Source organism: Eutrema salsugineum, unplaced genomic scaffold (assembly GCF_000478725.1).
Source record: "Eutrema salsugineum unplaced genomic scaffold, Eutsalg1_0 scaffold_21, whole genome shotgun sequence".
Classification (NCBI taxonomy): Eukaryota; Viridiplantae; Streptophyta; class Magnoliopsida; order Brassicales; family Brassicaceae; genus Eutrema; species Eutrema salsugineum.
This window is the reverse complement of record NW_006256821.1, coordinates 348,653-361,057: the sequence shown is the minus strand read 5'-3', so window position 1 is coordinate 361,057 and position 12,405 is coordinate 348,653. Positions and strand designations below refer to the sequence as shown.

Sequence of the window (12,405 nt, the reverse complement as noted above, 5' to 3'; positions counted from 1 at the left end):
TTATTTTATATGTATGTTAATAGTATTATGATGAGTAATAATATAATTTTATATAAGTATTGCAGTTATAAATATATAATATGATTATTAAATGTTATTATTTATTATTATGAATGTAATTGTATAGTTATAGTTTAAGTGACAAATTAAGATATCTTATTAAATAAAAACTTTAGTGATATATTTTGTTTTGTTTTTCAAAATTCAAATTATCGCATATGTATTAAATTTATTATATATTTGATGTGATAATTAATTCAAAAAGAAATGTAAACAACGAGAATAAAAGAAATATAATGATTTAAAATAATTCATATTATATAATTGAATAAGGATTGAATATAAGAAAATAATTAATATGATATAATTAAATCTCAAAACTTTTTTATTCTATTTGATTGGCTAAGAAATATGTTTTGAAATTATTTACTAATTTTCTTGTGACTAGTTAGGGAAAGAAAAATATTTTTTTTTGAACAATTACTTATAATGATTAGTTTAATAAGATATATTTGATTTTTTAACCAAATTAATATGAGTGAATTGATTGTAATTATTCTAGTGACATACGTTTTTTTTCAAAAACTCTTAAAAAACTTTGTGGAAGTGACACCTTAGCATGACAAACTTGTTAATAAGACATGAGGCAAATGTTATTTTTAAAGTTTCTTTCTCAAATAATAATATAAGATATTTTGAAACCCCACTCCCCCCACCACACAATAAAATCTTTGAAACAACCAGCAACCTCTTCAACATCATAAATTCGAGCAACATTGTGGGTTCCTGTGTCATTTCATGGTGGTTTAGTGACTATATTTTAAACATTCAACATTCAAAAGCAACCAACTTAAATGCCAAACGCATGCCTGTGATTCCAGTGTAAAATAAACTTCTTGGTGTTCTTTTGATTATTGGTCTTCAAACTTGTGTGTAGGTGTTGCATGTTAATATTTTTCTCATTTGTCTTCAATGAATATCTTGTTTATAAAGTCTCTAAACCTTCGGGAATAAAGCTTAGGATCAACAGCTGAAATGGAAGTGGGATCTGCATGGAGTGACTTGTAGGCGTGTTCTAACTTTTTGGTGATATCATAGTCTTGAAGAATGTCAATTATACCGAAATAAAGGATCACGTCAACAACCTCCTTCCTCGTACTCTTAGGATTTGAGTTGTCAGTTTCTTCATCTACCCACGAATCTTCTTCAAATCTTCTCACCTGCTCTGCTTTTGCGGGTGTACTTTCCCCTAGTCTTATTAAGGGTCCGTTACTACATTTTCAAGAACAAGAAAAATATAATATCAAGATGCGATAGGGGTTTATTTTTTATGTACACCATGCACTATGCAAGTTTGATAGTGACATTAACGACGACACTAACACAAACTAGTAGCTACAAGTCCTACTTTATATCTCTTATTCAGTATTACTTATGGTAACCAAATAAAATGGTAAGAGGAGGTACCAAGTTTGGGTGACAGAGTCCATATTTGGAAGCGAATTATAACCTCTCATCAATTTGTCCTCCTGATCTCTTCGACCTGATTAAGGCAAGAAAGCAACATATTTCTTAGTTTAAAAGAAAAGAAACTACAAAAAAAAAAAATTGAAATAAGTTGAAAGAAATGTTAGATTACCGATGCCCAAGGAAATGTCGTCACGCAGGCAAGTTTCACGGAAATGGAGACCAATCAAGAGGCTATAGTCCATAATCCTCTCAGCTTCAAGGAACTCACAGTCGATATCAATTTGGTTGATGAAGGCATGAAACCATGAGGTCTCGAGTTGAAATACATACTTGAGATCCAAGTCTTTAAGTGTTGTGGTTTCGTCGATTTCACCTTCATCCTTGTCGATGGTACGACCATGTGATGAACCTTTTAAGTCAAACCGTTTGTGTATACGATACTCCGAACAAAATAGATTGCCCATCACTATGAACCGAGTCTGTAATTATATTGTTTTGTCACAAAAAACTACAAATATGTTTTTATTTTGATCTCATTAACAAATGTGTAATAGAAGACCATTTCTCATACCTTTTGTCCTCCTACTGGTTTGACGCAATGCACGCCAAAAAACTTTGTGACCAGTGAGTTTTTGTACTTGGAAACATGCTCATAATAACTTGGGAGCATCTTAAGTAACACCTACGCAGTTAAGAAAGCTCATATCATATTGTGTTATCAAAAGCAATTTGTCAGCAAGTAATCGTATTAGCCACCTTAATTTCAGATTTCTTCATGGTTTTGATCATGAAGCGTTCATCTTGAGTCAAATAAAAGGAGCTTCCACTCTTTCCAGGCGAAGAAAATTCTCGAAGTGATTCATCTCCGCAAATAGCTAGCATGTAGTCTGCTGGATCTATCGTGAATAACTCTCTTAGATGCCTGTTTCACCAACAAAACGCACAGTCACAAACCATTAGATAAAATTTCTCGTATGCTTCCATACTCCATTCAAAAATCAAAACTCATAGACAGTATAGTTATTAACCTAAACACAACAGGGCAGTAGTCTTTCCATTTAAAGTCGACTGATAGATGGGGAGGTGTGGACTTAGAGCCTTCGGGTGGAAACCTGGTCCATTGTTTATCCTTGGGATCAAAATCACAATGCTTAAGTTCCCTCAAAACCGAAGCATGTTTCCCAACAGAATATCTAATCCCAAGCTGTAGGTTCAACATCAAATCATAGTTTTTATGTCCGGCGGTAACAGTGTGCCCAGGTTTCTTTACATCTCCTTCATCCAACCACCTCGGACTTTGCTGCAAACTCAAGGCACCGCCACTTTCCAAAAGCAAAGGGCTTCTTGCCCACTCATACTCTCCGCAACCGCTAGCGTTATCACCTGTATCTGACTCACTCGTGTATGGACTCAACATCGAACCTGCCTCAACATTGTCACATGGGTTTGTATCCTCCAATTCCGATATACAAATCCGTGGAAAATTTGTATTTTTTCCCAAAGTTTCTACAGAAGAGAGCTTTTGCTGCACAATCTCACCATCTTTCTTCTTCTTCCTTCCCCAACCACCAAACTGATTATTACTTGTCTTCTCTTCGCTCCAACTCAAAATCCCTTTCCCAACCGGAGCTCCATTTTCCCATAGGCCTTCATAACGGTTTCCGTTAGCCCACGTCATGGTCCCTTTCCCTGAAATAACACCGTTCTTCCACTCTCCCACATACTCATTCCCATCGCTCCATACATAACGTCCGTTACCGTCCTGCAGATTAGCCTTCCAATTCCCTTGGTAAACGTCGCCGTTTGCATACCGCTTCTCTCCATAGCCATGCTTTCTTCCCCACAGCCAATGCCCTCGATACGTATCACCGTCGATGCCAATGAACGTTCCTTCACCGTCCATTCGGCCATCCTTAAACTGACCCTCATAGGTAGCCCCAGACGGCCAAGAGAAACGTCCTTTTCCACTTGCTTTGCCACGTGTCCACTCCCCTTCGTACATACAGCCATCTGACCACAGATACTTCCCTGTCCCGTTAGGAACCCCCGCTGATAAGCCTCCATTGTAAAGATCACCGTTCTTCAGCACCTTCTCCACTATTCTAATTTCTGCTGCCGCGTCACTCAGCTCGCAGTTTGTTGTGGGGACCACTCGGCGTGAACTCTGTTTATATCTGTTGCCCCCGCCACTGCGCCCCCCTGAGGATTGCCCTTTGTTGAGATTCTCCTCACTAAAAAGGAACACAGTCTCTTGCATTTTTGTATATATAGTTACTGTGTTTACTCTGTATTTGCCGGTGACTCACCCCCAAAGTTTACAACTCGGACATTTTTTGTTGACATTTTTCCAGCTTCTTTTTTTCTTCCAAGAAAAGCATTTAGTGATCATGGATTCCTGTTCTGTAAGTATTTGAACAGAGAACGAAAGAAAGAAAAGCAGTCAAGAGCATAATCACAATATATATACAAAAAACAAACAAAAAAATCTCTTAGAGTTTTATGTCATCACAATTTCGAGATCGACCATCCTCTATGTTCACTCGTTTTTATTTCTTCAAATTATTATCTAAATTGAAAAAAAAAACGAAATAGAAAAAAATTTACCCTGACCTCATTTCTAGATTGGATTCGTTGACTGACAAAAAGAATGATCAAACAGGCTTCAAGAACACGTCAAAATGATGGAAATGATGACCCGAAATTAATAAACCTTGATGAAAAACTTGAAAGAAGAGAATGAAGGTTAGTTGTCAACAAAAAAAAAAAGAGAATGAAGGTTGAAGGAAGGATTTACCAAAAAAAAAAAATATATATATATAGGAATGACGAAACGCATCAGTTCAACGATGAATGTAGCCGTTAGATGCGTATCTGCTATTTGTTTGATTCTTTATGTAGCCGGCAAGAAGACTACGTGCTGGCCTCTACCATATGATATCTTTTAATCTTACAATATTTAATTTCAATGATTGTATATCATTAATTATGTGTCCACTTTAGAATTATTTGGTTTCGAGACGATTTAGTACATGTTTCAAACTCATTTAAGAATATGCGGGGGTTTTCGGTGGACCTAATAGACATGTATGTAAGATATAAACAATGTTTGTGAACGTGCTTCAAGCCTACAATCTTGGTCTTACATCATGTGCCACAAGTCAGAAATGGATACTACTCTCCACTCCGCTGGGTCATAAGTCATAACTCATAACTCACAAGTCAAAACACAAAACAAGTGCTAGTTTACCAAAATTTTTCACAACTTCCAGATTTACAAGTAACAAGCCAAAACACAAAACCACATTTTTAGTTAACCAAAAATTTTCACAAATTCCAAAGTTTAAAATATTTTGTTTGAATTCTTGAGATTTTAAAATTAAGTAGATGTGCGAGATAGCTCTGTTACGATTCATAATTAGAAAACTGGGAAGTGCAACTATTCAAACACTGTGCATCTTTCAATAATAAGCTCTTACCCCTATATACCCATCTCGCTAATCTTGAATTCTCTTCTTGGATCTCCTTCTCTGCTATCCGTGACTAAAAAAAAAAATCAATAGTGCTTGCCGCTGTCGTTACTCTGTCTACCATTCCTCCCAAGCATCACCTATATTACCCATTTTGTTCCCAAGAAACTGTGAGCTTCACTCTTCCTCTGACTTCATTTGAGTATACTTGTTTCTCATCTCTACTAACAAAATCAATCAATACCCATCTCTATTCATGTTTAAATGAAGATTATTTATTCCCTTGTTCTTTTTAAATCCCTGAAAATTTTTTTTTTGATGCTGTAACTATTAATCTGAGGTGGATCCGTATAAAACAGAGATGGTGGTGGAACCAAAGAGGGGATGGATGTATATATGACGGAGATGATGGTGACAGAGAGAATTGAGGAAAAATATGGTTTAACTTGTTATAATAAAATGTAACAGCTATAAATTTATAATTTACTGGAAAACATAGTTTTAACATTATTAATTATTGTTTTAGCGTAATATAGAAATTGTTAATGAGTTAAATTTATTCATCTCGCGTTAAATAAATTAATATCATATGTTTAAAATCCAAAACCATATGTTTTTTACTCTATACATTAACATTAAATTTAACATTTAATAATTTTATTACCTTGTTAAGTAAAAAGTTAGAAAATAATTATCTTTTTTGGCGGATGGTTAATGTCCTAATATATTACTCATAGATGATGTTTATGAGAGCATGTTTGGGGCCTTAGTTATTTTTTGACATTATGTTTGCATTGTTGTTCATACAGCATTACCCCCAACACTTTAAAACATAGTTAGTAGTTCAAATAGCTGCTAATGTCTTAGCGACTTAAATATCAATGTATTGAGGATATATAACATGTTAACAAATACAAATATTATGTTATAGACGATAAATAATGTGTGGATGAAACCTCTTTATATAGACATTAAAAACCTTAATAACATGCACATACATGCATACATGTTCATGCCACATACATAAACCAAATCTTCCATATACTGCATTTAATGCAGCTTTGAGACCGGTAATATTCTATGATTCTCAGCTACCTACATGCAGACCTACACACCCCTACAGAAACCTACAAATGCAAATATTATCTGCTAAATGATTATTTAATAAAATAGACGTTTTTGTGAGGATATCTTCTCATAGGGTGTTAACGGTAATCTTCATTACTTTCAAATTTGAATATTTCCTTCGAGTTACTGTTTTTCTGTCTTTCCTAATATTGTCCTCAATATAGAATTTATACCTACTTGACTCTATAAAATATATATTAAAAATCGAAATATATTTCAGTTCGGTTTTAAATAAATAAAAAAATCAAGCACAAGTGAACGTAACAATTTTTATTAACATTATTGATTTTTAGTATATTTCATGTAGTTTTTTCTACATTTAGAAGACTTTCTTATTTGTATCGGAACCAAACTTAAATTTATTATATCAAACAAAACTTATAAATATTATATTTTAGTCACATTCTGTAAAAGTTCAGGTTATAATAAAATTCGGTATTGTTTCGAACTGATTAATTTAAGTTTGGTTCTGATACATTTCCAAGACTTTAACATTTATATCTGCATTTGATAATGCGTTTATATGTTGAATTAACGTACTCTAATATATAAAGAGAGAAGGGGGCTCTCTAGTGGCGACACATCACTCCTCCTTTATTGGTAATTTTTTTTGTTAAATTTTAAAAATCAGCATTAATAAAAAAAACATGCATCTAATTTAGTTTACCTTTCTTTTACTTTTTAAAAACATCCTCACTGTTCATTTATTGTCAAAAACTTAGGTGTGGTTAAAAAATCCTAAAAAGTATTTGCTATCTTCTTATCACAAATCTCTTCTTACTCCAAGATTTTAATGTATATGATTTTCTAACAAATATTGAAAACAGAGAACCTAAAAAACCTATTATTTTTTAATTTTGTAAGAGTTCATTACTAAATCATGGATGATTAGAAGTTTTGAATCATTAATTCACTATGAAGGGAGGTTACAATAAACACACTATGAAGCTTAGATACGGAAGTAATACGAAGATAAAAAGATGGAGGGAAGGAGGGGGGAGTGGGAGTGGGAGTGAGAGAATGAGATGCCTGTGGAGACTAATCCGAGAAGGATCTCTCATTCATCATGCCCGTTTAACAAAGGAATAACAAAGAACACAACTCAGAAGGAAATCGGGGAAGGAAGACCAGAGGTTTTATTGGAAGACCCAATATCTTACATTACTGTTTACATACAGCCTCCCCAAAATTTATATCTTGGAAATCCCTAATCTCTGTTTTCTACTTTTTTTTTAGTGTTGTTGGAGTTTTGACCTTCAGTAATTATATATCAATAGTGATTCTTGGTTGGTATCATCAATTTTCAATTCGGCAAGATTATCAGAAGGTGAATGGCTTCAACATTCTGAATACTATGAATTTATACATAAATTTTCAATAGTGTTTTGTGGAGAAATCATATGCTTTTGGATGCATAGTCACTTAATGTTGGAATTATATCATAAGATTGTTCAAGGGATTATTAACAAGCTTGAATCACAAGGTACACCAAGGAGTAACTTTGAGTGTTTCACCATTGGCTACTTGCTGTTAACTTAGGTAGGCCGAAGCCTACGTTGAATAGCATAGCAATTGATGATGAGAAAAACCATATCCAGATTTCCAAACAAAAAAATTGTAATGTATGAATGGTTTTTATGGATGATGACTTTCATCATTCTAACTATTTACTTAGGTGTCTGAAAAAAACATACAATTTTTACTTTCTTTCTCTCTCTCTTATAGAGGCATCACTACAAAAACATCATATTAGAATAGTAGAAAAAACATAACATTTATAACTCATGCATTTAAGCGGATTCACCATAACATCATATTTAGGTGATAGCTACAATCGTTGGAAGTGCTAATAAGTTTAACAAATTCCAGCATAAAGAAGTACTTGATAATAAGTTTTGGCACAAAATATCTAAAGGTTCTCTAAACATCAATTTATCCTTCTCCTGAAGATTTTAGTTTATAAGTGTTGTTGTTTAATAATTCTGGTTTGTCTTTGTGTGCCATAGCTGTACCTAGCTATGTTTCTTTAAGATGTTAAACAAAAGATGCCCCTTTGGGTTTTGTCTTCAGAAACAATGATGATTTAATGTTTAAGACTCCGCCGGCTTGTATGCAATGTTTACCGTTTATAAACAAAAATAAATATCAGATAACAAAAAAAAAGACAAACAATTCTCAACAGATATACAAGGAAGACACTATTCGTCAACTTAAACATGTAACTAAACTATTAAACAAAAAAATAAATGTAAAATTACAAAGTAACAAATTTACTCTCAAGCCTACACACAAGAAATGATGTAGTAACAGATTTTTTACACAGTTCAGTATTTACTTTATACATGTGTTTTTCTAACATTGCAATTAAAATATGAATCTGAAAACACATGCATAATTTTAACATTTCAGATTAATAAGACAATTAAAGATAAATGTATTTATTTAATTACAAATGTATAAAAATTATAGCACATAAACCGCACGTAGTGCAGGTACTCATCTAGGCTATACTATTATTTACAAAGTCAAAAATCTTAAGTGTCGTCTCCACAATAATCGTCCTACGTGTCATTAATAAAAAATATTATGTGATGTTTTAATTAGTTCTTATCGATCGCTCATTAATCCTACGTGTTAATACCTATGAAATGAATTTATTCGCTCTAAATGGGCTGCATAAGGCTGAATGCTCTGTTATGGGCCAGCGATTTCAAAAACCTTTTCCAAGTCAGTCTTAACTAAAAACCTAACGTGTTCATCCGGCTATATACATACTAGATAAGAACCCACATATATAGGGATTTCTAGTTCATTATTTTATATTCGGTGAAAAAACAATAACTAAAAAACTCTTTTATATAGAAATGGAAAATTAGTTTTTTATTTTCCTTTTTTTTTAAATTAATAATTCATTGTTTAATCTTTTTTCATTTAAATGTGAAAATTAAAACAAAATTGTTTCATTTTCTTATTAACTTTACATTTTAGAATAAAATTTAAATGTTTTATTTTTTATTTTTATTTAGTAACATTACCTTTTATGATTAAGATTAGGAATATGTTATAGTTTCTTTTTCTTAACTTTGTTTGTTCGTCAATTAATTATTCGATTAATAAGTTGCATATGATTGTTTTCGTACGCTTTGTCTTGTTTATACTTGATACATTATTTCATCGTGTGGATGTTTTTGTATCACGTTGTTTGGACGATCTATAGCGTATGAAAACGTCATGCTCTTTTTTTTTTTTTTAAGAACGGCGCATGATTAGTTTCTAAAGTTCTTTTGATCCCAATTCGTATATTTTGTTTCGTCAGCTTCATTTATTGTTTCGTTCAGTATTTGATCAATACACCACTTTGTCGTGTGGACGTTTTGTATCTCGCCATCTGTGTGGCTCATAAACAAACGATCTAATGTGTATTTGGACATATTGTGGTTCTTTTGTTTAGTTTTTTTTTAAATCAAAACGTAATTACTACCTAAACTCCTTTTGTTCAGTTCGTATCTCTTAACTCTGATTTGTATATTTTATAATGATTCGTTTCACCTCTTTGTATTGACGAATTCTTGTATTTTTTTCTTTGGCTTTAAATTTATTCGAACTAACATGTTTTTATTTTGTTTGATTTGTGTGCGTCTTTGAGTTGATTAAGTGAGTAAAAAGAAAGGTAATTATTTAGGTTCATGGAGTTTTTCTAATCTAAGCCGTCGTGTTGTTTTGCGGGTTTAATCATCGTGTTGCAGGTAAAAGGTTTTGCAGGTTAAGCCATGGCATAGAGCCAATACTTCTTTATAAAAACTTTCATGTTCCACATCAATCTTCATTCAGTAAAAAGTGTATTATCTTAAGGGTCTTATATTGCTTAAGCCTCAGGTAAAGGAAAGAGAGAGAGATTCTTACGTTTGGGCAGTCTAATTAGATTATTGCTGAAGATTAGACCAGAGGAGTTGATTGATGGCACTTGTATAATCCAAGAAAGAGCAACCAGTGCACAAAAAAAGTTGAGTTCAGGATCGGTTACTCTCACAACAGCCACACCTTGGGATATTACTGCTAATGCCAAAACCTGTGAAAGAACAAACTCTAAAACAATGTTAAAACAAAAAAAAATGTCATGAGAGTTCTTAATTGACCATGTGAAATCTCACAATAAACTAACAAGACCTTTTTGGAAAAAATGAGGCTTCTTTGAAGAGAAAAAATTCTGCAAGGGTAATTGTTGGTGTCACCGTGATCTTAGCCATTTGATAGAATCAAACTCGACATAAAAAAGCTTTGAAGTATGAGATAAGAAGATAAAACAGAGCGCAATCTCTTTATCTCTTCAGTGTCTGAACTCCAATCTTCATAGTTTGTTTAGTGCTATAACTGGTAAATTTACAGCTTGAGCTATAATTCTTAACGCAATCATTACATATTGAGCTATGAACCTGTTGTGTTGGAGGCTGGTATTAGCGAGACCAGAAGCAAAGGTAAAGACAGATCCAAAAGAGAAGAGAGAGGAGAACAGTATTGTCTTTGATGTAGGAGACATATTGGAAGTAAATAGAGAGACTTTAAGAAAGCTAGAAGTATTCAAGCTATCAAAAGGATTGTTTACCTACGTACTGATACCATAGTTCCATAACCACGCTTTTGATAAAGAAAAGAACCGAGAAAACAAAGTGACAAAAGCTAGGAAATGGATTTTTTTATCTACACCCTGATACAATGGTTTTACGCCCGTGCTTGCGAGAATTAAAGGCTTCAGGGTCATGAAATTGATCAGCATTTATCACTATTTTAGAGATATTTAAAGCCTTCAAGAACATGTAAATGATTTAAACCCTGATTAATATGGATGACAAAAAATTTGAAGTCTTCAGGTACATGTAAGTATAGGTAAGAACTGGCTAGAAAGAGAGATAAAAGCAACCAAAGAGGTTGTTTACCAATGCACTGATACCATCTTGCCCATGCTTATGAGAGAGAAAATAACCTACGACATATAAATGATAATGAACTTTGGCGAGAAGTAGAGAATAAAGAACGCTAATACAAATAGAAAAAGAAGAAGGAGAAGAATTGAGAAAATCAAAGATGATGATATGGATGAAAGAAAATGGTGAGAAATAAGAAAATCGAAAGATATATAAGAGGAAGAAGAAGAAAAGTACAAGTCAAAGAAGATGAAGAAGAAAAAAGGAAGTATCCGGAAGGAGAAGATGAAGTTTTTGGGGCAGAAAAAGAAGACAAAGGACATAAAATCGGAGAATGAACAAGAAGACGAATAAAAACCAGGAAAATAAGGAAAATACAAGGAATAACTAAACCATAAGATTAAGAGTAAGAAGAGGAGTATAACAAAACGTAAGAGGAAGAAGAAGAAGCCAAATCTGGATAGGGAAATGAAATAGAAGTTGAAGACGACAAAGACGAGGAAAGATAAGATAAGGAATAAGAAGAAGAAGACAAATCTGAATAGGGAAATGAAATAGAAGTTGAAGACGATGAAGACGAGGAAAGATAAGATAAGGAATAAGAAAACTGAAGTCAATGATAAAGATGACGGAAAATATGAAGAAGAAGACCCTAAACAAGAAAAACAATTATAATAAGAAAAATTATGAAAAGACAAAAATTTTGAAGAATAAGAAGGGGAAGAGAATGATGAATTTGGAGAAAGAGGGAGAGAGAGAAATTGAGTTAATGCTTTCAGAGACATGTAGATACTTTCAGGGACATATAGATGGAGAGAGAGAAAGTGTGTGTGAGAGAAATAAAGATAAAGAGAAAGGGGAGAGAGAGTTAAACCTTCCAAGTACGTGATAGTAAATATATGTTAGTTTGTCTTTTTTTTTCTTATTTTTCAATATATGAAACACTTCTTACTTTAAATATAGTTGTCTAAATCATATGATATATACAAACTAGGATGAGAGAGGAAGGGAGAGAGTGAGAGAGCAATATTTAAGGAGGGAGAGGGAGAGAGAAAGAATGATAGGGAGGCACAAATGGTGGGGGATAAAGAGAGAGAGAGTTAAAGTTTTGAGGTACATGTATTTGATTAATATAAAAGAGGAAAGAAAATAAGAAGAATATGAATTCGGAGAAAACAAAGAAGACGAAAGCGATGATGAAGAAGAAGAAGTAGAAGTGGAAGAAGATAAGGAAAAGATGTGGAAAACACGAAGAAGAAGAAAAAGAAGACGTGACAAAAAAAATCCTAAAGAATAAGTAAGAAAAGACATATAGAATGAACAGAGAAGGAAGATAAAATAAAAGAAAACTAAGAAGTAGACGTGAGAGAATAAAAGTGGAAAATGATAAAGAAAGATAATAAAAAGACAATACAGAA

General features: G+C 32.9%; 1 protein-coding gene across 2 annotated transcripts; it reads right to left on the bottom strand.

The window, feature by feature from the left end:
• Positions 1-959: 959 nt before the first annotated feature.
• On the bottom strand, positions 960-3,727 carry LOC18015896 (phosphatidylinositol 4-phosphate 5-kinase 3). 2 transcript variants are annotated; one of them, XM_006397952.1, is made up of 6 exons: positions 2,499-3,727; positions 2,227-2,392; positions 2,042-2,152; positions 1,640-1,949; positions 1,468-1,543; positions 960-1,272 (listed from the first exon to the last, which is right to left on the bottom strand). In XM_006397952.1, exons 1-6 carry the CDS (start codon positions 3,725-3,727, stop codon positions 960-962), a joined length of 2,205 nt encoding a protein of 734 aa, XP_006398015.1. The 2 variants fall into 2 exon arrangements, with proteins under 2 accessions (XP_006398015.1, XP_024010907.1); XM_024155139.1 differs by having other exon boundaries at positions 1,501-1,543.
• Between the last annotated feature and the right edge of the window lie 8,678 nt (positions 3,728-12,405).